The 27,436-nt window shown below is 37.6% G+C and overlaps 1 protein-coding gene across 2 annotated transcripts in view; it reads right to left on the bottom strand.

Moving 5' to 3' along the window:
* The window catches only part of SUSD4 (sushi domain containing 4), a 69,017-nt gene that overhangs the window by 15,518 nt on the left and 26,063 nt on the right, over positions 1 to 27,436 (bottom strand). For both annotated transcript variants that reach the window (XM_083355969.1, XM_083355970.1), the window contains exon 3: positions 22,358 to 22,570. In XM_083355969.1, coding sequence (XP_083212095.1) covers positions 22,358 to 22,570 — 213 coding nt within the window. The remainder of the gene's footprint in view (positions 1 to 22,357; positions 22,571 to 27,436) is intronic.

The raw sequence follows: 27,436 nt of genomic DNA, 5'->3' as shown, positions 1-27,436 counted from the left end.
TGCTGAAAACACCTTTGACAAAATACATAAACCATACATGTTTGCTATGTCAAATATATTTAGATGTCCTTTGGAATTCATAAAATGGATTCATAAAATGTATTAAGACATTATATGAATCCCCTATATCTAAAAGTAGTGTACTTTTTTTCTATTTTCCCATTATTCAGAGGAACTAGACAAGGATTTCTTACACTTAAAAAAATAAATTGAGACAAATCACTTCAATATCATGAATAAAAAAGGAAAATAAAATGGACAGAGCATAGAAAAAAAATAAGGTGAAAACAATTTTTGAGGGATCTTAGGATGCATGCCAAAATGTTTCTAAGGATAACATTTCCAATAAATAATAAGGATGACACCCTGCTCCCAAGCAAACTTTAGTAGGTTCCAGGGGAACTTCTATAACTTAAGACTAATTATAGAGCTTCAGATTTCGAATTTAAGGATAAATAACAATTTTAAAAATTTGTTTTCCTAAAGAAGCCTCTAGGAGATATTACGTACATGAATATTCTCTGCCTGTAATTTAAACTAAGCAGATGGGAATGATAACCTCCCCCCAACAGTTTTGTAAGATAAGTTTGCATTGGTTTGAAAGGCAGCAGTTAATCTATTTTATGAATGTCAGAACAACACAGAAGGCTTTCAATTTATGTGCCTTTAAAATGAGTATAAAATCTTCAAAGAAAATATGTTATAATGTCCTCAGATTCGGATTACAAATGTTATTACAAGGCACTGTAAAATTTCTATTTGGAAACACTTTGGAAATTACAGGATAGCTTTTAGTACAGCTATTGTATACTAAATTGTACAAAGGACAAACAGCATTTTCTGCAACAATTTGACTTTTCATTCTTATTTGCCAGCTTATGGTGCCAATCTATTTCATTTCTCAAAGACAAATGTACAGAAAATGCTTAAGAAAAAAAAATCTAAAGTAAAAGGAAACTTTACATCTTTAACAACACAGAAGGAAGAATGTAGTTCTCAATAGAAACATTTTATTGGGCAATGTATTTTTTTCAGATCCCACTTGCGGTTCCTTAATCAATAGAGTCCAAACTGTTATTTCTTCCTTTAAATAGAGATATATGTCTGCCAGAGTTTATAGCAAAGATTCTTTTCTAGACTTTTTGTTAAAAGTGCATGGGAAGAAAGAGCCAATATTTTGAAATAAAAAAGGCGGAATCAGTAAAATACTGTAAACGTCATGTTTAATAGAACAGTAAAAAAACATTTTGCAACATAATCTCTCTCTCTCTCTCATATGCTGCCCATCTCACCAAAGGCAACTCTAGGTGGTTTAAAACCATCCAATACAATACCATATAAAACATTAAAACAATAGATATTTTAAATTTAAAATTCAATTAAAAATAAATTTACCAAGGAAGAGAGCGAAGTGCGCAAGTGGAGGAGGTTGGGTGTTATCTAATGCAGAATGTCACACCCTCATAGGGGGGCCAGGCCAGTTGGCAGAGCCATGTTTTCAAAACCTTTCAGAAGACCAAAAGGGAGGTGCGGATTGCCCCTTGGGTTTCACAATATTCCAGAGGATGGGAGTCATGGCAGAAAACGGTCTTCTTTTGGATCCCACCAGCCAAAATTCCTTTGGAAGCATTTGGAAGCTTCAGCTGATACCGAATGCAGCTACATGGGTTATAAATGGTGCTAGTTATTTGGCACATATAACACTGCTACTTTCGGGGCTGAATTGGTTGGCAGTATGTTTCTGAGTGCAATTCAACATGCTGCTTGTTACCTTTAAAGCCCTTCATGGTTTGGGACCGGCTTACCTGAGGGATAATATTTTTCCAGTTGTTTTTCCCCATACAATACAGTCGGGCAATGTCCTGTCTCAAGCCAAGCACAGACACACACACTCAAGAGGCAAATGCAAACTTACTTATAACAAGTAACAAAAAGCCATGTCCCAACACGCTTGAAATACCAAGTTTCTACCAGCCTAGCAATCTGCATTAATAAAGAGTTCCAAGTCCAGGGAGACAGGCACAAGAGTGGCCAAACAGTGCCAGAATCCAATGTACAGGAAGAGTCGTCGATCAGTTGGTAAGGCAAGGTTGGCAAGCAAGGCAAAGCACAGAGATTCAGAGTAACAGATGTTTTTTTCTGCTGTCAATCTTAAGTCAAAGCTCCTCTTAAGTAAAAACATCCTGACGATTCTCATATAGGAAGGCAGGGCTGGTTCACTATTGTCATCAGACTCAAATTTCAAAGCCTCCATGTCAGCCAGGATGGCCATGCTCCAGATCCCATAGGCCAAGGAATGATGGCTGTAGAGACCAGGAGATGTGGCTTTTCTATCACAGCACCTGCCTCCTAGAATATCTTCCCCCATGGGTTTAGGATGCCCCACCCCTGATGGCCTTTCAGAAAGCCTTGAAGCTATGTGCCCAGGACTGGGGTTCCAAGTATGGGAAAGACACTGTTTTCTGGCTATGTTGAAGCTGAAAGATTATAGTATCTCTTGGTTGCTATTTGTGTTTAAGTGTTTTTGTACTGTGTTTTAACTATTTTAATTGTTTTTATGACTGTTTGCCAGCCAAAGTCACTGGTTTTAGATGGGTGGCTTTACAAATCAAATCAAATAAATCCATTAGTAAAGTCAACTTCAAATGGAGCCTGATGTCTGCTAGCTTACACTGAAAAAACAACAACAACAATAACAACAACAACCTGTGACTGGTCCTGGACAGCTATCGGGTGCGGTCCCTATGGTTATGGGATTACCAGTCTTCTGATTGGTAGTGGCTTAGCCACCGTGAACCAACCCAGGCAGCTCCCAGCACCAATGAGAAGAAATAAAAAAATTGTTTTTAATGATCGTTTGCCAGCCAGAGTCACTGGTTTTAGATGGGTGGCTTTACAAATCAAATCAAATCAAATCAAATCAAATCCATTAGTAAAGTCAACTTCAAATGGAGCCTGATGTCTGCTAGCTTACACTGAAGTAATAATAATAATAATAACAACAACAATAACAATAACAACAGCCTGTGGCTGGGCCTGGACAGCTATCGGGTGTGGTCCCTTTGGTTATGGGATTACTGGTCTTCTGATTGGTAGTGGCTTAGCCACCGTGAACCAACCCAGGCACCTCCCATCACCAATGATGAGAAGAAATAAAAAAAAATCCATACCGGATTGGTCATTGCCCGGGTCAACAAGGACCGCGTCAGATGCTATGGCTCCTGGACATCTGTGAAAAAATGGGCCACAGGGCTCAGTTGCTACTGCTGGGGAACCAGAGCGTACAACTGTAAAGCGACTGGAACAAAAGTGCAAAACCTGGACAACCGAAGAAAATCGAGAAATCATCCAATGCTACTACCAGGCAGAACCAACAGCCAGGGGATTTCAAAAAAGAATGATGCAACTGTGGAAGGAAAAGCATCCGGAAAGTGATGTATCCGAACAACGATTAATCGATCAAAGACATTTCATCATCCGTAATAAAGTTTTTACAGATGTGGAAATTCAACATCTAAGAACATTGGCTGAAAAGAAAACAACAAGCAACGATGAAGGACAGACTGAAGAAATTGTTTCAATATCTCAACAAACTGACCAAACAGTGGAAGAAGCCACCACACAGGATGAAGATTCCCCTGTGCAACAACTCGAAAGTGTAGAGCTAAGTAATCTAGCAAAAATGCTGAAAGAAAAGATTGAAAACCACATCAAAGAAAACACACAAAGAAAAAGACTGCCTGCCATCCATGAAGTGCATAGCAAATGAGTGAAAGATCTACTAAATGCTGTGAACAACATTTTAACTTCCATCCCATCCAGCACACTGTATGAAACAAACCAACTAACGTACAGTACAGCCGCCGTTATAACTGCAGAATTGGGTTATAAAATGCCAAAAAAGAAACCCACTGGAACATCAAAAGTGGAAAATTTGACTTGAAAATAAAACAAAAAAACTACGAGGAGATGTCAGCAAATTGAAATACTTGAAAGAAGGAAAACTAAAGAACAAAAAGCTGAAAAAATAGTTTATACAAAAAGTATAACCTGGAGGAGACAACAATTACAGAAATCATGGAAAACCTAAAACAGCGTGTAAAAGCAACAGCAAAGAAAATTGAAAGATATGAAGGACGAATAAAACAATATCGTGAAAACATCCAGTTCAGAAGAAACCAGCACCTCTTCTATCGGTCACTTGATGAAAATAAAGTCCAAACTACTGTTCTACCATGCAAAGAAAAAAACCTTAAACATTTGGAAAGAACTGTGGGAAAACCCAGTGGAACATAATAAAACTGCCTCCTGGATCAAAGATATCCAAACACAAGCAAAACAAAACAAAATGGAGAATATTCTAATAACCACTGATATGGTTGCAAAACAAGTAAAGAAGGTCAAGAACTGGAGTGCACCTGTCCTGGATGAGCTGCATGGATACTGGTTGAAACACTTCACCAGCCTCCATCACCGCATGGCCACTCCGTTTGATGAAATGCTTCAAATGCCACAAGTGGAGAATGGTTAACAGCTGGTCGAACATACTTGATAATGAAAGACCCTGAAAAGAGCACAGAACCAAGCAACTACTGCCCAATTACTTGTCTACCAACAACGTTCAAACTTTTTACAAGAATACTGGCAAATTCAGTATTCAATCATCTGAAGGAAAACAATTTGTATCCAGCAGAACAAAAAGGAAAATATAAAAAAATCAAGAGGAACAAAAGATCAGCTGCTCATTGACAAAATGCTACTTAAAAATGCAAAATAACGAGAAACAAATTTAAATATGGCGTGGATTGATTACAAGAAAGCATTTGACTCATTACCCCATAGTTGGATTAATGCATGTCTGGAAAACTTTGGAATCAGCAAAAAGATCTGTACATTTTTGAAAGCAAATATGCAAAAATGGAACACAGTTCTAACAGCAAATGGGGAGAACATTGGTGAAATCAACATCAGATGAGAAATCTTCCAAGGGGACTCACTTTCACCACTACTGTTAAACATCGCATTAATTCCACTGACAATATTACGAAACACAAAACTGGGATACCACATCTCAAGCCAGCATGGCAAGATAAACCATCTACTATACATGGATGACTTAAAACTGTATGTAAAAAGCCACACTGAACTTGAATCAATACTCAACCCAGTTCAACTGTTTAGCAGCGACATCACAATGGACTTTGGACTTGGAAAATGTGCTATATTATCCATGCAACGAGGAAAAGTAGGAAAAATAGAAGGAAAAGAACAGGAAAACGGAAGTATTATGAAAGCACTAGCAAAGGATAACGGTGACAAATACCTAGGCATATTGGAAGCAGATAACATCTTCAATGGAAAAGTCAAAGAGTCAATGCAAAAGAAATACATCAGAAGAGTCCGCAAAATACTAAAATCAAACCTGAATGGTGGAAATATAATTAAAGCCATTAATACATGGACAGTCCCAGTGATACGCTACCCAGCTGGAATTATCAACTAGACATTGGCCGAATTGGAACACCTAGACCGGAAAACGCGTAAACCTTTGAACATGCACCATGCTCTACACCCATGAAGTGACATCGACAGATTGTACCTGCCAAGAATAGGGGGCAGAGGGCTACTGCAAATCCACCAAACTGTAGAAGAAGAAAAACAAAGTTTGAATGACTATGTGAATCAAAGTACAGAAAAATTGTTGCAGGCTGTGAAAACATTGAGCATTATCAAAATAACAGAAACAAAGGCAGAAAATAAGGAGAAACAGCTGGATGACAGATTAAATAGATGGAAAACCAAAGCTTTGCATGGACATTTGAAAAACATTGAAGGAAAATGTGATGACAACTCGACATGGACATGGCTTAAGATATGAACCATCAAGAAAGAAACAGAAGGCTTAATACTGGCTGCTCAAGAACAAGCACTACAAACTAATGCCATGAAAGCGAAGATACAAAAAACTACTAACAATCCAAATTGCCGACTTTGCAACTACAAAGTTGAAACTGTTTCACATTTAATATGTGAGTGCAGCAAAATCGCGCAAACTGATTACAAAGGTAGACATGACCGAGTTGCTAAACTAATCCACTGGGCATTGTGTAAAAAATACGACTTGCCTGTGTCCGAAAAGTTGTGGGAACATAGGGTGGAAAAAGTTATCGAGAATGAGAGGGTGAAGATCTTGTGGGACTTCCGAATACAGACAGATCACCATTTGGAACACAACACGCCAGATATCACAGTTGTAGAGAACCGAAGCATACAGCTGATTGATATCGCTGTACCAGGAGATGCCAGAGTTGAAGAAAAAGAACTGGAAAAAATTACGAAATACCACAACCTGGCCATCGAAAATGTGTGATTATGGATGAAACGCGTAACAGTGATACCCATTGTCATCGGGGCATTGGGAACTATGTCCAAAAACTTTATAAAACACATCAAGAAATTGCAACTTCCTGCAATAACTCCAGCAAAGCTACAAAAAACTGCACTACTTGGAACATCTTACATTTTAAGGAGATACCTGGTTGATACCTAGGATGCTGGCAGCAGCCTGTGTCAACCATTAGTGCCAGTCAATTTGAGTGTTCAGTTGACTGAGTTTCATGTTTTATGAATAAAAGTTTAATAATAATAATAATAATAATAATAATAATAATAATAATAATAATAATAATAGTAGTAGTAGTAGTAGTAGTAGTTGTAGTTGGAAGGGACCTTGGAGGTCATCTAGTCCAACCCCCTGCTCAGGCAGGAAACCCTATACCATTTCAGACAAATGGCTGTCCAGTCTCTGCTTAAAAACTTCCAGTGTTGGAGCATTCACAGCTTCTGGAGGTAGGTTGTTCCACTGGTTAATTGTTCTGTCAGTATATATGTAGTCCAAAAATTATAAAATTTGGAAGGGAATGGAGAGGTCAAATAGGGTAACCTTCTTAGTGCAGAATCTGCTAAAGCATTTTGCACAGATGGTTATCTCATCTCTATTTAAAGATCTGCAGTAAAATGCAACATAAGGCTTCACCGAGCATCCTGTCCCACTGGCTGATAGCTCTTACAATCAGGAAATGCTTTCTAACATCTAAGCTGAATAAACGTCCCTGCATTTTCAACTCATTTTTTCTGGTCCTGCCTTCTGAGCAAAACACCTGTCCTCTCTTCTATATGTTAATCCTGTAGATATCAGAAGACTGCTATTATATTTCCATTAAACATTTGCTTCTGCAGGTAAACGTATCAGGTTTATTGAACCATTCCTCACAGGACAAGAGTTTTAATTCTCAGTTCATCTTGCAACCATTTCCTTGAACTTGCTTCAGTTTGTCAATGTACTTTTTAGACTGCTGTACCTAGAACTGGAGATAGTATGTCCAATGGGGCTTGATCACGATTGATTAGAAAGGTCAGTCTTTTTGTAATACATATTATTAAAAATGTTGACTAGCACGTAGCACACCACAGTACTACTCTTGAAGCTGATGCTGAGCCATTTATGAATGCTCTCTGAGCGTAGTCATTCAATTATGAATCCATTTAACAGTTGCATCCTCTAGTCCAGGGCTTTTCAACCAGTGGTACAGGTACCACCTGTGGTACATTGGCACCTGGTAGGTGGTACACGACCATCCTAGAAAAGTGGTAGCGGGGTGGGGGGAGAATGAGCTGAACTGGTGGCAGCACTGCACAAGCCTGAGCGAGAGATGGCTGGAGCTGCAGGGTTGTCAGGGTTCAGTGGAAGCGCCAGGATCAGCACCAGGCTCCAGCTGGAGCTCGGCGCTGATCCTGGCACTTCTGCTGAGCCCAGAAGAAGCGCCTATCAGCTGGAATGTTGCAGCATCTCCAGGGTCTTGTGATTTACATTCAGATGCTTGGCAACTGATTCATATGTATGACTCTCACACTGTCCCAGGGTCATGTGAAGTGACCAAAACCTGCTGCAACCACCCAGCAGAGGGGTGGGGGAATAAAAACCAAACATCCCCCACCCACCCCCGCTGCCAATCCTCAACAGAAATGCTCACAACAATGAAAACCTTGGACAGGAGGAAGAGCGCCGCCAGGCAGGCAGGCAGGCAGGTGTCATGCTCAGCTGTGGCTTGGGGGGGGCGCTTTTTTCAGTGCCATTGTAACTTCGAACAGTCACTAAGCAAATTCTTGTAAGTCGAGGACTACCTATACTTCATCACTTTTTTCCCTTTTTTTGGGGGGGTCAAGTTTTTGACACCTTGCTAGGTGGTACTCGGATGTTGCCATATCCTAAAAGTGGTACAAGGGGTGAAAAAGTTGAAAAGCCCTGCTCTAATCCATGTGTATCATTTTACTAATTAGGATATCATTAAATAAGTAAGAGGAGGGGGAGGAATGAGAAAGCTGTGGATGAATGGAGACAAAGATGAGACAGAGATGAGAAATTTAAAGAACAAAAGGCAGCGTATGGAAGTGATCGATAAAACAAGGATGATTTGCAGGTGACATAAGATACGAAAGGCATAATGAGCAGTGTTGGTGTAAACTAGTTAGTTATATTACATTTTCTTATCTTGTGCCTTCAGGTACTTCAGTTTACTATTTCTTATTCCTTACTGCCCTTTTTCATAACTCTGCTTACCCTGAAAATGAATAGCATGATGGACAGATGTATATGTACATTTCATTTAGAAGCCTGATTAAAATTTAAAGTTTTTTTCAAGGCCAGAAGTGAATTATCTGTATGATCCTCTAAAAGGGGGCTATTGCACAACTTAAAGACCAGAAGGGGAGAAGGTTCTATTTTTTATTTGTTTATACCAAGTTATTTTGGAGGAAAGGGAAAGAAGAATAAAGTTTTTGTCAAATCAAGATGATGCCAAAATAATACACATTCAATGACATACTCATACAAATGCTATTATAAAATTGCATTTGGAAATGACCCAAGAACATATGTCACAGAATTCACAAGATTACATCATTACACAAATATTATTACTACCCCATCTCTCGTGGATGTTTATTGACTTATGCAAGGGTGCCTAGCGACCTATAAGAGAAGGGTAAATGATGAAACATGTGTTGTAACACAAATTCCTTTTTTTCTTGTGATGTCATAACACAAGAATGAAAGGATAGAACTGAAGTTGTAGAGTCATAATGCATGTTTTATAATTTTGGTACTGTTGTGATTAGGAACAAAAATTTTTGTCTACCTATTTCTATGGAATTCTGTAATGTAATTTTTAAAACTCTGTTCCAAGAAGTTTCCACAACTTCTTTCCTCATGTTCCTTTTCCATTAACCTATTTTCTGATACTTTTTTCTAATGCATACTGTTTATCCCTAGTTTCTCTCTACATTATTTATTTGCCTTTTTCATCTGTTTCCCCCCAAAATCCATTTCTGACACTAGCATATAATGGTCTACCCATATTCATCATCCTTGTATCTTTTACTAATTCTCCCAGGCTTTTATCATAAATAATTCAATAAATTGTGCTTTTACATTTATATTCTTATTCCTCATGAATACATATGAATAGACTCATATATGAGACTAACATGCTTTTTCTAATCAAATACTTACCAAAGAATCACCATTCTCATTTGTTCTTGGATCTCTGAATGCCCCAATCATCATTTTTTCCTATTCTCTGGTTTTGGTCCCAAAACCTAGCTATGAACTCCACCCCCCCGTCCAAAATTATTCATTTAGGTGCGCCATGCAGCCAATAGATATGTTCCAAAAACATTTTGGTCAGTCGTTGGGTAAACGGGAACCCTTTGCAGGCGATGAAATGAGCCTGCTTTGAAAACAGATCTATCACAGTCCAGATGACTATATTTCCTTTACTTTCAGGTAGATCTACTATAAAATCCATAGCAATTTCTTCCCATTGTTGGGAAGGGTCTGCCACCAGTTGCAGTAACCCAGGGACTTTCCCCAGAATTCTTTTCATGGTGGCACATACAGCACAACTGCGGACATAGTTTTCCATATCCTGTTTTAATCCCAGCCACCAGAATTGCCAGCGGTGTACTGTTTTTAAATATTCAAAGTGCCCAGCCTGTTTGATGTCATGGCCATGTCGGAGAGCATTTAGACAGAGGGTCTCTGGCAAGTATAGCTATCCCCCAAGAAACAGTTGTTCTTAAACAGCAGTGAAGTTCAAATGATAGGAAATTACTGCTAAATCAATTCAGAGTTTTAAGCTAGTACCAGTACATTAAACTATGCATACAGCCAAAGAGGTAGCCAGTAAATTATTTACAATAATGAAATCATATACAATATACCCTGATCAAAATAACAGAATTCTGCACTAGTTGAAATTTCTGGTAATTATTAAGGGAAGCACCAATTAGATCATTTACAGCAATCTGTTTGGGAAATAACATTATTTATTTACTGAATTTATGCCCCATGTTTCTTTTAAGTAGCTTGATGCTATAATAAGCTTACAGGAGGTTGATTTGTTGTGGTTGCTAAGATATACAAAAGATACTACAGTAATGAGAATTTATGAAAAAGGCACAGCTAGGAAAAGCCAGTCCATATTTGTTTCATTTATTTATTTGGCAGATTGGTTGCTTCAGTTGTAACCAGCTCTAAGATCATTGACTCCGGTGTTACTCTTTAATACTATTGTTTTATTCATCATATATTTTCACAGAAACATTCATATTTTTCTATACAAGTTGCATGTTTGATATTACTTGTGAGATAAAACAAACTGGCCCCAATTAATCAATAACTTGATTTATTATTTATCAATGTTTATATCATGTACAGTTACTCTGATGCATATATAGATTAAATAACAAAAATAATTTTTATTAATGCCTGATCATTGTTGTTGTTAGCTGCGAAGTCGTGTCCGACCCATCGCGACCCTATGGACAACGTTCCTCCAGGCCTTCCTGTCCTCTACCATCTTCTGGAGTCCATTTAAGCTCATGCCTACTGCTTCAGTGACTCCATCCAGCCACCTCATTCTCTGTCGTCCCCTTCTTCTATTGCCCTCGATCTTTCCCAGCATTAGGCTCTTCTCCAGTGAGTCCTTCCTTCTCATTAGGTGGCCAAAGTATTTGAGTTTTAGCTTCAGGATCTGGCCTTCTAAAGAGCAGTCAGGATTGATAACCTCTAGGACTGACCGGTTTGATCGCCTTGCAGTCCAAGGGACTCGCAGGAGTCTTCTCCAGCACCAGAGTTCAAAGGCCTCAATTCTTTGGCACTCGGTCTTTCTTATGGTCCAAATTTCACTGCCATACATTGCAACTGGGAAGACCATAGCCTTGACTATACGCACTTTTGTTGAGAGGGTGATGTCTCTGCTTTTTAGTGTGCTGTCTAGATTTGCCATGGCTTTTCTCCCCAGGAGCAAGCGTCTTTTAATTTCTTGGCTACAGTCCCCATCTGCAGTGATCTTGGAGCCCAGGAAAATAAAATCTGTCACTACTTCCATTTCTTCCCCATCTATTTGCCAGGAATTGAGAGGGCCAGATGCCATGATCTTGGTTTTCTTAATGTTAAGTTTCAACCCAAGTTTTGCACTCTCCTTCTTCACCCGCAACAAGAGGCTCTTTAGTTCTTCTTCACTTTCTGCCATTAGAGTGGTATCATCTGCGTATCTTAGGTTGTTGATATTTCTTCCAGCAATCTTAATTCCAACTTTTGATTCATCTAGCCCTGCCTTTCTCATGATGTGCTCTGCATATAAGTTAAATAGGCAGGGCGACAGTATACAGCCTTGTCGGACTCCTTTCCCAATTTTGAACCAATCAGTGGTTCCGTGTCCAGTTCTCACTGTTGCTTCTTGACCCGCATATAGGTTTCTCAAGAGACAAATAAGATGGTCTGGTACTCCCATCTCTTTAAGAACTTGCCACAGTTTGTTATGATCCACACAATCAAAGGCTTTAGCATAGTCAATGAAGCAGAAGTAGATGTTTTTCTGGAACTCCCTAGCTTTCTCCATGATCCAGCGTATGTTGGCAATTTGATCTCTAGTTCCTCTGCCTCTTCGAAATCCTGCCTGTACTTCTGGTAGTTCTCGATCCACATACTGCTGAAGTCTAGCTTGTAGGATTTTAAGCATGACTTTACTAGCATGAGAAATGAGTGCAATGGTGCGATAGTTTGAACATTCTTTGGCACTGCCTTTCTTTGGAATTGGAATGTAAACTGATCTTTTCCAATCCTGTGGCCACTGTTGAGTTTTCCAAATTTGCTGGCAAATTGAGTGTAGCACTTTTACTGCACTGTCTTTTAAGATTTTGAATAGCTCAGCTGGAATACTGTCACCTCCACTAGCTTTGTTGTTGCTCAGCTTTTCTAAGGCCCACTTCACTTCACATTCTAGGATGTCTGGCTCGAGGTCAGTGACCACCTCATTGTGATTATCAGGGACGTTAAGCTCACTCTTGTATAGTTCTTCTGTGTAATTTTGCCACCTCTTCTTAATCTCTTCTGCCTCTGTTAGGTCCCTGCCATTTTGGTCCTTTATCATGCCCATTTTTGCATTAAACGTTCCCTTCATCTCTCCAATTTTCTTGAAAAGATCTCTGGTCCTCCCAATTCTATTGTTTTCTTCTATTTCTTTGCACTGTTAATTTAAGAAGGCATTCTTATCTCTTCTAGCTATTCTCTGGAATTCTGCATTCAATTGGGCATATCTTTCTTTTTCTCCCTTGCCTTTCGCTTCCCTCCTTTCCTCAGCTATTTGCAAAGCTTCCTCAGACAGCCATTTTGCTTTCTTGCATTTCTTTTTCTTTGGGATGGTTTTGGTTGCTACCTGTTGTACAATGTCACGAACCTCTGTCCATAGTTCTTCAGGCACTCTGTCTATCAGATCTAATTCCTTAAATCTATTTGTCACCTCTACTGTATATTCAACAGGGATATGATTTAATTCATACCTGAGTGTCCTAGTGCTTTTCCCTACTTTCTTCAGTTTGAGCCTAAACTTTGCAAGGAGAAGCTCATGGTCTGAGCCACAGTCAGCTCCTGGTCTTGTTTTTACTGACTGTATAGAGCTTCTCCATCTTTGGCTGCAGAGCATATAGTCAATCTGATTTCTGTGTTGACCGTCTGGTGATGTCCATGTGTAGAGCCGTCTCTTGGGTTGTTGGAAAAGAGTGTTTGCTATGACCATCGTATTCTCTTGACAAAATTCTATCAGCCTGTGCCCTGCTTCATTTTGTACTCCAAGGCCAAACTTGCCTGTTATTCCAGTTATCTTTTGGCTTCCTACTTTAGCATTCCAATCCCCCATGATGATAAGGACATCATTTTTTGGTGTTAGTTCTATAAGGTGCTGTAGGGCTTCGTAGAACCGGTCAATTTCATCCTCTTCAGCACTGGTGGTTGGGGCATAGACTTGGACTACTGTGATATTGAATGGTTTGCCTTGGATTCGAACTGAGATCATTCTGTCATTTTGAGGATTGTATCCCAGTATTGCTTTTCCTACTCTTTTATTGACTATGAAGGCTACTCCATTTCTTCTGAGGGATTCTTGCCCGCAGTAGTATACCTGATGGTCATCTGAATTAAATTCAACCATTCCTGTCCATTTTAGTTCGCTGATACCTAAGATGTCGATGTTCAGTCTTGTCATCTCTTGTTTGACCATGTCCAGCTTGCCTTGATTCATGGATCTTACATTCCAGGTTCCTATGGAGAAAAAATCTTTACAGCATCGGACTTTCCTTTCACCACCAGACACATCCACAGCTGAGCGTCCTTTCGGCTTTGGCCCAGTCGCTTCATTCTTTCTGGCGCTACTAGTACTAGCCCTCTGCTCTTCCCCAGTAGCATATTGGACGCCTTCCGACCTGAGGGGCTCATCTTCCAGCGTCATATCGTTTTGCCTTTTGGTACTGTCCATAGGGTTTTCATGGCAAACATACTGGAGTGGGTTGCCATTTCCTTCTCCAGTGGATCACGTTTTGTCAGAACTCTCGACTATGACCTGTCCGTCTTGGGTAGCCCTGCACGGCATAGCTCATAGCTTCATTGAATTACGCAAGCCCCTTCGCCACGACAAGGCAGTAATCCATGAAGGATCATTATAACCATTCAAATAGTCAAATAGACTGAAAGTAATGTAATAAACCAAATTATATTTAAATGTTTAAAAGAGTAAGACTGCATTTTAAGGGATCAATGAATAATTTCTCTCTCTTTATAAAAGGTCAACTATTAAAAGAAATTAGTAGTATGCTTTTTGTTAAAAAGGATTTGAATGGATTTTACTCCCCACTGAACTAGTTCTGATTTATCAATTATTAGTTTCAATTTCATATTTCTCCATATTATCTTTCTCCAATGAGTAGATAGTAGATCTTTGTGGAGTAGTCATCAACAATCTAGGAAAATTATTTAAGCCAAGAAGTGACAGCTTTGCCCAAAGCATTCAGTATTCTTCATAGTTGATTGGCAATTATGAACCAAAATTATTCAGGTTTTGCATGAGGAAAGTTTCTCTCCTTCTCTCTTCCCTTCCCTCTCCTCCCACTCCTCTGTCATATATGAAGACACAGTATGTATCTATGATATCATTTAATGGTAAGAAAGAAAAAATAAAAAGCAAATAAAGGAAACTATTGTATATTTGTGTACATCTGCCAAATTACAGCTGCATGCACGTTGTATTGTAAACAGTAGATTCATAATCTCAAGACTGATGAATATGAGGTAGTAACAGCAAGCAAAAAGATAGGCAACTCATTTTTTAAATAAATATTTTATTTTCTAATTTTACAACCATAAGTAATTAATAAGCAATGTGTAGTCTGGGTCTATTGGTAATTCAATGGCACATATTAACTTTCTCAGTCTAGTTCAAATACTACACCATCCAGTGCTTTCTTGGTCCTCCCTTCTTCCAGTATAATGCATTTTTCCAAACTGGGCAAATACAATTCTTGTTACTGTTAATACATACACAATTAAATAGACATCTTCATCACATTTTTCTGGTATTATACATAATATCGGTAGTATCAATTTATAATATCTTTTCTAGCCAAAATATATCTCAATTGCATTTGCACTTAAAATCCATTTATTTCCCCCCCCCCCGCTGTTTTCCCCACTTTTAAATTTTTTTTAAATTTCCCATCAATGTTCAAAATATCTCTATTGCTTATAATTTTATCATAATAAATTATATTTAGGTAACCAAAAGCTTCCCTTACCCTTTAAAAATTTTCATATTTCCCATCTCATAACAAAGTATAATATTCTAGTTACAAATACTATCCTTCTAATTATAATAATAATTTCATTTCTAACAGTTTTCTATTTTCTTAGTCATATTCAAACATCTGTTTAGTAGTATAATATCCCATCTAATAGGTCAGAATCTGTATTTTCTTCAGTCTTACTCTAACTTTCTTCCTTTGCCAAATAACTTTCCAAGTCAGTACATATAAATCATCAAGTAGTTCTTCCTCTGTTTTTTATATATATTCTTTGGCACAAGGAAAAGAATTTGGCTGAAGTGTTTTTGGAAGAATGCTCAACCCATTTATATTCATTAAACAGCCTCCATCCTTCTCCTTCAGTTTTTCATTTCTTATTTGTCAATATTCAGCATTTCTCCTAATAGATTTGACTTTTCTTTAGGTCCTCCATCTTTGGATCCATTTCGTCTAATTTTCCTTCTGTTTTCTGGGTTATTAGTTCTTTCTTTGCAGTCATTATCTAGGATTTGTAAGTTTAGGTTAGAAAATTGTTTTTTTATCTCATTTGCGTTATTTTTACACTTATCCTGAAATAAAACAATTGTCTCTTGATTTCAATATGGAAATAATTTCTTTCTGAGATTCATTAACGTTTTCTTGTTGATATATCAAGCTGGGAGCTTTGGACACAGGTGTTGAAGATGATTTTTTTTACCATTTAAGGCTGAGTATGGAACACTCATTTTGTTTTTGTATACAGTCCTTATAGTCCAATAGGGTCCCCAACCCAGATAAGCAACCCAAGAGTAGTTGTTCTTCCCTTTTCCCAGCTGCAGTCTGCAAAAGTGAAAGTGTTCAGGAACAACAAAAAGTTTTATCTGAGTCTGGGTTTCAAGCCAAGTTTTCCTTAAACATAATAAATTGTAGTGCCATAATTCTGCACTAGATGTCGTTAATGTCTTCCAGCTTTCCAAATCCAAGCTTATTTTGCAAACTTTCAAATATTTTTTCTAAAAGTCTCAAAGGTATTTTTAGTTCCCAAATTTCAAAGCTATAGATCTGTATTAGTTTCAAATTGAACTTGTAGTTTCCTGTTTTCCCCCAAAGCAATTAATTTGCCGCTTTTCTTTTCCTGAGGGAGCAGGGCAATAACTTCCCTTCCTTCTCTCATCGGGGAGGATTCTTTGCTGTGGACATTCTTTTTTCTAGGAGAGTAGTGTTAGGGCCATAAAAACAGGATAAAGTCTCACCCAGTTCCATCCATATTGCTCAGAAATGGCTAGTTAATGCTTGTTTTCGGTTGTAAGCAGCTTCTGACTGGCCACACGAATATAGCCAGCATTCCCCTGCTGGTTTGGGGGGCTTCTTCGGATCCAGCAGAAGGGCCGCCACCCCTCCGTGATCAATGAGGGTCCCCTCTTTCTTCATCAACTCTTCGGAGTGACTTTTGACCCTTTTTAGGGTCCCCAGGAGGGCAATATCTAATGTGGAAGACGGAGCCCCGTCAAACCGGAAGTCATAGTTGACTCATTTTTAAGACCCAGGAAATAATACATTTATAGAAATAATTCGGTCTGCAAGTATGGGCGTATGTTTTTAAAGATATTATTTTGCACTAGTCAGACTTGTATTCATAATTGTACAATATCATTTCTAGGCCTCCTGGTTGAAGAAAACGAAAAGTAAACTTTTAATTTATGAGTTTGCCCCAGAATTTGTGCCATGATGCAGTTAGACATTATGCAGTATGTCTAGAATAATGATTTGAAAAAAAGTATTTCACATATTACAAATTCTCAACTTTGGAGCAACAAGGAAAAATTGTATGATGGACTTCATTACCTCTTCATCCTCATCTAAACTCCCTCCTTTCTGCCTTGCTGAAAGAGTCTTTAGATCAGACATGTCAAACTCATGATGTCACATGATGTTGCGCAACGTATGGGAGCTTTTTCGCCATTGCTGGCAATGGGGTAGCCGTAGTTTCCCGATGACGCATCCAGCCCACGAGCGACAGTTTGACACCCCTGCTTTAGATCCTCTTTTTACAGCATTTGTAGCCATACAATGTAGGAAAAACATAAACGGTGGCACATATGCAAGACTCTATGCTGTAGGGATTCTTTTCAAAAACAAATAACCCCATTTAGCTAGTATACTAGACAGGCCTGAAAACCGTTATATGATCTCTCTGGCCACTTTCCAGACAGGATATTGGCCACTGCCAACTTCTGTGCCCAGGTCAGCAGAATTCACCAGACAATACTTATGTTGGTAAAAATAAAAATAAGGATGCATATCTCATGCTTTTCTTAAAAATCAATGTTAGCTTTAATCAATTATTGCAATAGTAAATTTCATTTGATATAAACAGCAATTGATTATACAAGCTAAAATACAATAAATTTAACTAAATGCTTCCTTAAAGAACTTTTCATACCCTTTAAGAATGACACCTAAATCACAGCAAGTTGATACACCCCCACCCATATTTTATATATATATATATATATATATATATATATATATATATATATATATATATATATATATATATATATATATATATATATACATACATACATATATCTATATATACATATATCTATATATACATATATCTATACATATATCTATACATATATATATATATATATATATATATATATATATATATATATATATATATATATATATATATATATATATATATATATATATATATATATATATATATATGTTTCAAATGTTAACTATTTAGATTACCTTGCTAGGCCCCAAACATGGGGCAAATCTTTATTTCCTGTTTTCAGCCTATCTTGAAGGCCATCAAACAGGCAGTAGTCACACCGGACAATTCATATAACACTGCCTTGTATGCAATCAGCCCAGGTTCGAATCTCAGAAGGGTATAGCTGGCTGAGGACGACTAAGGAGTCAGAAATGCATCTCAGTTTCCCTTTAATTCTTTGTTAGTAATTTACACAAATATATATATATATATATATATACATATATATATACATATATATATACATATATATTTTTTAAGTATACAGGGTCAATTTAATATTTTTTAATTTGGTTTTTAACTTTTGTATGGTGGATTTTTTAATTCCCTGTAAACCGCCCTGAGTCCTCAGGGAATAGGGCGGTATATAAATGTAAATAAATATATATATATATATATATATATATATATATATATATATATATATATATATATATATATATATATATACACACACACACATATACATATACACATACATACATATATGTAGATCTAGAGTCTCGGGTTTCTTCCCGCGTTCTTTCATCTGCAGAAAGTTGTGGCGACGTTTCGACGAAATCCCATCCGTCATCATCAGGCCGGAGTTTTCCTCCTGCTGCTTCCGGGAGCAATGCGTGGTCTGGCTGTTCCTTTCCTTCCAACTGCCGGTGGGGCTGTGTTCTGACTGGGTGGAGGCGTGGCTGCTTTCTGATTGGGTGGGGGTGTCCTCCGACTGGGAGGAGGCGTGGTTGTCTTCTGATTGAGTGGAGGCGTGGCTGTCTTCTGATTGGGTGGATGCGTGGTTGTCTTCTGATTGGTTGGAGGCGTGGCTGTCTTCTGATTGGGTGGGGTGTGTTCTGAATGGGTGGGGTTTTTTGTTGTATTGTAATATCCTGAGTGTTGTGATTTGGTGTCCTGAGGAGTGGGCTGTGTAGTGGCCTCCAGAGCTTTGGTTTGGCTCCGAGTTCGAGGACCTGCTATGTATCTCTGGTATGGGTCAGTCAGGTTCGTGTGTGCGTTCTTCTGCTTGGGTGATGGCACTTTTGCTTGACTTGTTCTGTCTTCTGTGTGGGAGAGTTTTTGTTCTGGGTGTGGATGAGTCTTGCTGGGGCTGGTGGCATTTGGGGTTGTTTGTTGGTTTTTTAAATCCTTGTTTTCTGAAATTCGTTTCTCTATCAATGCTGGTTTCCAAATGGCATGTAGGCGGGAGGTGTCGTCTCGCTTGTTCATACTGTCTGGGTGTTTTTCTATTTCAATGGCTTCTCTGATTATTCTGCTATTGAGATGTTCTATTTTGGCGATTGTTTTTGTACCTTCAAAATTGATGTTGTGTCCCGTAGTGTTTATGTGTTGTACTAGTGAAGATGTGTGATCTTTCTTCTGTACTGAGTTTTTATGTTCTTCTACACGTACCTCTATTCTTCTGTTAGTCTGTCCGATGTATGTTGCTGGACAGGAGGCGCATGGGATTTGGTATATGCCCTGGTTTTCCAGTTCTATTTTGTCTTTGGGATTTCTCAGGATGGTTGATATCTTTCTGTCAGTGTTAAATGCGGTTTTGATGTTATGTTTGCGTAGTACTTTACTGATTTTGTCGGTTGTTCCTTTTATGTAGGGCAAGATGGCTTGTCCGTTGTTCTGTTCTTCTTCTTGGATGTTTTTCTGTTTCGGAGTCCCCTGCTGAATCATATTGGTGATTTTGTTTTTTTGGAACTTGTTTGCTGTCAATATGTCTGTCAGGGTGTGTAGTTCTGTTTGTATATGTGTTTCATCTGCAAGGCGTCTGGTTCTTGTTATTAGTGTTTTGGCTACTGAATTTATTTGTGCTGGGTGATGATGTGATTGCGCATTGAGGTAACGGTTGGTGTGTGTTTTCTTTCGGTAGACTGTGTGCCCTAGGGTGCCGTTCTGTTTTTTGTATATAAGTACATCCAGGAAAGGTAACTGGTTGTATGTATATATATATGTATGTATGTATGTATGTATATATATATATATATATATATGTGTTTGTGTGTGTGTGTGTGTGTGTGTGTGTATAAAACTGGTGTTAAAATCTGTAATTATAAACTATATGCTGCTTCAAATAGCTAGAAGACCTAAAGCAATGCTCTTAACGATGACCAGAACAAGTGGGAAAGTTGCTATTTAAGAGGTTGATTCTTAATATTCATGTCCCAAGCCATGTGATGCTTTCAAAACCAAATAGAAGCCATTTGTATTGCACTGGAAACAGATTTAGTGTAGTAAATTAAAATAGATATAATGTGGTCATCCAAACTTTTGCATCAAATATCAGATTCTTTTCAAGAGAAATCTCACATAAAGTGAGATGTATCAAATCTGGAAGGAGTCATTTAAAACTGAGTAACTGTGCAAGGTGTGCTTTTGTTAGGATGGCAGCAAATGGGAAACCAGGTGAAGATGGAAAAGATACAAGAATACCAGAACAAAGAGCAACCTGAACAACAAATCTGTTATTTTATGAATATGACTCCTCAAAATAAATAGAATGTTTACTTAGGTAACTCACTTACAAATGTATTTTCATTCTATGTTATATACTTCTGTTCTGTCACTGATCAGATAAAGTGAAAGAAAGAGCTGGTATCATCTGTATGCTATTAATATCAGAGCCCAAAACTTCACCCAGCAATTTCATGCAGATGATAAATATATGGAACTTTATGGAACATTTTATTGATTAAAGTAGACCCTTCCTCACTTCCCACCCAAGTAGTCTTGTTTGTCAACAATGAAAGGAATAACTTAAACAATACGCTCACCATACCTCAGCAATATAGAACTTTGAGGGTACAGAGTACAATTAAAATATTTAGCAAAATCAGTCAGGTTGCATTCTTTCAGCTATTTTCAAAGGCAAGTTATACTCCACAAGCATCAAGGCAATTTCTGTGTTAAAACCAGTGTAGAAAAGAATCTAGATTTATTCTACAACTCCAACAAAATATTTACTCTTATTTTCTCCTTTGCTAAAAAGAACAAAAATGTGTGAAGTTCAGGCTGTTACTAAATAACTGTTTGATAAAGGATGATCCAATAGGCCATCATTATGGTTAAACGATGATCCATTTCCTGACAAGGTTGAACTATACTGATGACGATACAGATAAAATTGTGACAAACTCTGGAAGTGGGAGAAGTCAAAATGGAAATGTGCAAAACTGAATCAGCTTATGGCGCCCATTTTAGAAATAATCTTGTAGATTTTTTGGTGAAAATTTCACATATAATATATGCCTAATAATTTTATTAAAATATGTAAAATATATAGATTTGCTTATGTGGTAAACAGATAATGCTTATTTTTATTTAATATGGTTGATGCTGAAAGGTTTTATTCCTGATATATTTAGGTGCACTATCAGAACTAGAATATCACACATTACAGATGAAGTTGTACCAACATTTTTCTAAATCAATTTGTATCTGGTGGGATGAAGACGCACATTCCCTCAGAATATGATTTATGCCAATAGCAAATTCATGCCTTTTTAGGTCCCCTCACACTTCGGGGACATGTTGAACTGGTATTAATAGTCCCAACTCTACTCATAGATCAAGATTTGAACTTCCTTAAACTACACTGAAAAACAATTCATCAGCAGAACTTATTCTGAACATTTTCAACACTTTTCTATGTGCAAATAAACACTATCTTTTGTACAGTCATAATCATGACAACATCACTAACATTGACCCAGCAAGTTAATATAGAACACAGTGTTTAATAGATGTTGAAAATTTGAGCTGTAGATATCCTCTCAAAGAATCCATAATAAATTGCATGTAAGAAATAATTAGAAAGAAAACAATACCCAGACATGTGTTCTTAGTATAGAAATTTAGATATTTTTTTATCTGCCATTCCTTTTCACTTTGTTAAATTTATAACATTCCAGCAACACATAATTGGTTTTATATTCTGATTATCATCTACTTTATTATAAATCAATCATCCTGCTCTTAAAATAAAACTTTAAAGTTATATAAATAACATCTGAAGAATAATTAAATACTAAGTTTGTATCTATTTCATTTGGATGTAGCACCTGCATCTTTAATCTACAATTTTCCTATTATATAGCTATAAAGTATACCATATTTGTCACAAACACAAATATTTTTAAAATAGCTTGTTTGGGAATATCAGCTTCTATTTGTGGATAGAGTATTTAATGAATTTTGATTTCTAGTGTCAAAAGAAAGGCATATTTTTATTGAGCTCAGTGATGCCACCTCTTTCTTTGTGAATATCAGTATTAAAATAAAAATTGTTTTAAAATTTTCACAGAAATTATAGCACAATCTCATAATCCAGAAGCACAGACATACTACTATGGAGGGTTTTTTACAAAATGAAATTCGCTAACAGTAAGTTAGACTTACCTTCTTGTAGGCACACAGATTTATCACTTGGCTTCCAGCTTAGGGAGCCATTAAAATGTCTCTCACAAAGCTTTTGGGATGGACCCTTAAGCCTGTATCCTTCTTGGCAATGAAACCGGACAACTGAACTTTCAAAGAAAACACCTGTGCTGGGCATTTTATATCCATATTCAGGGAATCCAGGATCAGAACAAGCATGGAGTTCATCAAAACCTACATCAACAAAGATGTAAAATATTTATGTTCAGTCAGATAGTTACATCCTATTCATCCTATCTCCTACCTTCCTATTATTTGCAAAACCGACTTGGGATACAGATTCCAAAACATAACTTACATGGATATTTCCAAAGCCTGTAGCAGTATATATTGCTACAGAGCCTGTAGCAAGATATTATTTATATTATATTTATTATATTTTTATACTGCCCTTCTCCCGAAGGACTCAGGGCGGTGTACAGGGCAATAAATATAAAAGCAGAATACAAAAGTTAAAAAACGATTAAATATAATGCCCAAATTTAAAACAATAATTAAAAACATATTAAAACCCCTGCCCTAACCCATCAAACCAGGTTGGATTGCTCAAATAAATACGTTTTTAGATCGCGCCGGAAGGAGCGAAGGTCGGGGGCCATCCGGAGCTCAACCAGCAAGCGGTTCCACAGGTCTGGCGTGCCCACAGAGAACGCCCTCCCCCTGGGGGCCACCAATCAGCATTCTTTGATCGGAGGCACCCTGAGGAGGCCCTCTCTGTGGGAGCGCACTGGACGGAGGGAAGTTGACGCCGGCCGCAGGTGTTGCCGTAGGTAATCCGGACCCATGCCATGTAGGGCTTTGTAAGTCATTACCAACACCTTGAATCTCACCCGGAGGACAACCGGCAGCCAATGCAGCTCGCGGAGCAAAGGTGTAACATGGGAGTATCGGGAAACTCCCAGTACAACTCGCGCAGCTGCATTCTGCACCAGTTGGAGCCTCCGAGTGGACTTCAAGGGCAGCCCCATGTAGACAGCATTACAGTAGTCTAGACGAGAGGTCACGAGCGCTTGAGTGACTGTACGCAAGGCATCCCGGTCCAGATAGGGTTGATTCCCAAGCATGTGTTTAGCTTGCCTTTTGCACAGATACCATCTCACTTTTTGCCATTTTTATTCTATGCATAACATGTATTTACTCTGTGTGTGTAGATCTAATTTTTTTTAGCCTTTGAATATCAGGCCTTTTGAGATTTCCCTATATGCATTATGGTGGTCCAGTCTCAGATTTCATCTGAGTTCATGATTACACCGTTTCAGCTATATTAGGATATGCAAGTCAGCTGGGACCCATTTTTTAAAATTGATTTAATTCAAATCAATGTTGGGATGAGTTGTTTATTTATTTATTCATAAAGATTACATGCAAAAATTTACCAAATCACAAAATCAGTTTGAAAAGAGAAAATTTTATTATATTGTGTTTTAATCAAATGTTTATACAGCCCTAGGCTTTACATGTATTTTATGCATGTTCAAATTTTATTAAAATGTTATTATACCTGTTCACAACCATCTAGTAATCACAGAGTTACAACTATGTCACGGGCACTATCATGGAAAGCACGCAAGACTTCATTTCCCTACAACAGGAAAAGGAGAATGGGGAAGTATCTTTCAAATGAGTCAGTTATTATAAGGCCGATGCCTTATAATGAGGCCGATGCCTCATTTTCATTTATATAATTGTTTATTTAACAATTATATCTTTATGAAGCATATATGCAGAAAATGAGGCTATTAAACCTGAACATTTGCTGAATACGAAAACAATTTCTTAGCTAACATAGCAAGAGAGTAAATCCTGTATTAGTGAGAGAGAAGCCTAGAAATTTTTTTAAAAATCAAATATGCAGTTTACTATATTAATTATGCCTAAAAAGAATCTGCACACTAAGCATAAATGTTTTCCATTCTGCATGCTTATGCATTTACTATTATGTTGGTATTACTACCTTATGAAACATTCCAAATAGTCTTTCAAACATTTCATATTGTTCAAATATGAAAACAGAAAGGATGCAGTTACTATTGATGAGGAAGACGCCTTAAGAGACCTACAGACGTACAGAGAACAAATGATCTGAAGATATTTGCACATACATATATTGGAATGTATAACAGAATCTACCTATAACTAGCAGTTGGTAAATAATAGTAGTGCAAAGTATATTGGTAGAGCAAAATATTATTATTGGCACTGCTTATCACAAACCAGTTCTGCAGGTTCACTTTAGCTTTTCCTTAAATTTAATAATAGCAATGTAAGTTATGTCAATTTATGACTTAAGCAGCATGATTTGCTATACTTGCTGTCACTGTGATCTATCTGAATAACTGTAAATGCAGCAGATCACGGGCAACAAAGCTATGGTTCAACTTTTTAAAATAATTTTTATTACAAGAAGATTTTACAAAGATTTAAAAAAACTACAGTTAATATAAAAGAAATGGAAAAAATATAAAATATTGTAAAAAAGTAAAAAAAAAGAAAAGCAAGAAAAAATTAAAAAGTGACTTATCTTACAAACACAGCTATTATTTCCATTTCCACTCTCCCATATTCTAGTTTCCTTCTTTCTATAAACAAATGTTTTAAATTAATAAATCCTGAAATCTGCACTTCATTTCTATCCATTTTCAGCAAAAATGTACGAAGAGCCTTTTATAACAGTAATTGTAATTCCCTCCTTGATCAAACAAGATCATGATTTGAATTTTGGGTTTTACTTATTCTATGACAAAGTTAAAATAAATGAAGATGTTTAAATAAATCATTATATTTGGAATGCCATGCTGTGAATATGCTATATATGCAAATCCATGCTAAGCCAAAAAATACTTTTGTTGGCCTCAGCTTAATAATGTTTGATAGAAAAGAAACAGCAGGCAAACACAAAGGGTTAACATAAAACAACTTGCTAGTGCGGGAAACTAGGGGGCTTAAAATGAAATAAAAAACGTAACTGACTACAGGAGACTTCCGGTTTGATGTTGCAGCGTAACAGACACATGAAGAAGGGGCTCCGCCTTCTGCATTTGATTTCACCCCGCTGGGATCTTATAAAGGGTCAAAAGTTGCCCCGGAGTGGTGACGGAGGGAACCCTCGGTGATCGTGGAGGAGCAGCTGCCCTTCCATTTGATCTGAGGAACTCCTCCAAACCGGTGGGGAAAAGACTGGCTACACTTCTGTGGCCAGTCAGAAGCTGCTGACAACCGAAGGAAATAAGCACTAATGAGTAACTTTTGAGCAACGTGGATGAAACTGGGTGAGACTCTATCCTCTCTTTATAACTTTAAGACTTTTTCCTGGAAGAAATCACCCAAAGCAAAGAATCTTCCCCAATGAGAGAGGGAAAGGGAATTTCCATCCCATTCCCTCAGGGGGGAAAAAAGCGGTGAACCAAATGCTTGGGGGGAAATGGAGAAAATTATAAGATTAATTTGGAACCAATATAGATATATAGCCTTGAAATTTGGGGACTAAAAGTGCTTTGGAGACTTTTTTTTAGAAAAGAGACTTGAAAAGCTTGCAATGTAAGTTTGAAGCTGGAATAAGGCATTAACAACATCTACTGGCGAACCACGGCATTGCAATTTATTACGCTTAAAGGAAATTTGGCCTGAAGCCCAGACTCAGATAAGACTTTGGGTGTCCTTGGAAACTTTCACTTTCGAAGACTGCACCTGGAGAAGGAAAAAAAAAACTTTTGGGCTGCTTATCTGTGTGGCAGAGACGATAAACTATTTTGAAACTGGCCTGCTTGGATTATGAATATAAATACTAACTGACTTTTAGAGCTGTGTCATGGAACTATTACCCAGTAGAAGAAACAGGCATGACTGATTGAGATGATGGAACTCTTTGGATTATAAACTTTTGATTGATGAATAACTTTTAATGGTTTCTTTTCTCACTGGACAGAAAGGATATGTTTTTCATTAGACAGAAAAAACCTGACTTTGCTTATATTTGTTTAGGGGAGGCCTAAGGATGGACTGACAGGCTGGCTGGATAATTTGGAGCTCAAATGACAATTGACTAAAACTTTTTAAATCTCAAAATAGATTGGACTATAAAGACTGCATACAAAAACAAAATGGATGTTCCACACTTAGTCTTAAATGGTAAAAAACCATCTCTAACATTTGTCTCCCAAACCCCCAGCTTCACATACCAGAAGAAAATGTTGATGAATCTCAGAAAGAAATTCTTTCTATGTGGAAATCAATATAAGAGACAATTGTCTTAGCTCATAATGACACTAAAAATAACAAAAAGGAGATAAAAGAACAACTTTCTAATCTAAACTTACAAATTCAGAAAATAACTACAAAGAAGGAACCAGTAACCCAGAAAATAATAGGAAAATTAGAGGAACCAGATCCAAAGATGGAGGACCTAAAGGAAGAAATTAATAGACAGACTCAGACAAACGAAGAATTAGAAGATACAGCGATAACACCAAAAATGCAAAAGATCCTGGCCTTCTTCACCCAGCTACAGCTGGAGTAGTTTCTCGGAGCTTTGCATCCTTCCATACAAGCGTCCTTCCTTTCCTCTCTTCTGCCAGGAGGAAAGCAGCAGAAAATGGGGCTGCCATTTCCAGAATGGAGAAGGGAGATGCTGGCCAATGCAGGGTGGCAAGAAAGTGTGCACAAGAAAGTGCAGTGGTGGCAATGAAGGACTGGCGGAGGGAGGTGGCAGGGGAGGCTTGTGTAGATTTATCATAACTGGTTCACCAAACTCAACAAAAAAAATAGGCATCAGTTCTGCCAAACCGGTACGAACCAGCTGAATCCCACCATTGCTTGAATCCCACCACTGCCCTTGCCTATAAAAGTAGTAAAGATAACAAAAGCAATAAATACATAACCATGCATTGGAATAGACAACTAGTTCAAAAAGAATTATAACCACCAGAATAGGTCACCAAGGTACAGGACCTGTTGGAAGAGCTACTGTAGGTTCCCACAGTTTTAACAAAGCTAATAGAACGTAGACTATATGAATCTCAGGGAAGATGCTGTTTTACAGAG

Source organism: Vipera ursinii (genome assembly GCF_947247035.1).
Source record: "Vipera ursinii genome assembly, chromosome: 1".
Lineage (NCBI taxonomy): Eukaryota > Metazoa > Chordata > Lepidosauria > Squamata > Viperidae > Vipera > Vipera ursinii.
The sequence above is the reverse complement of the archived record's forward strand: the minus strand, read 5'-3'. Positions and strand labels throughout refer to the sequence as shown.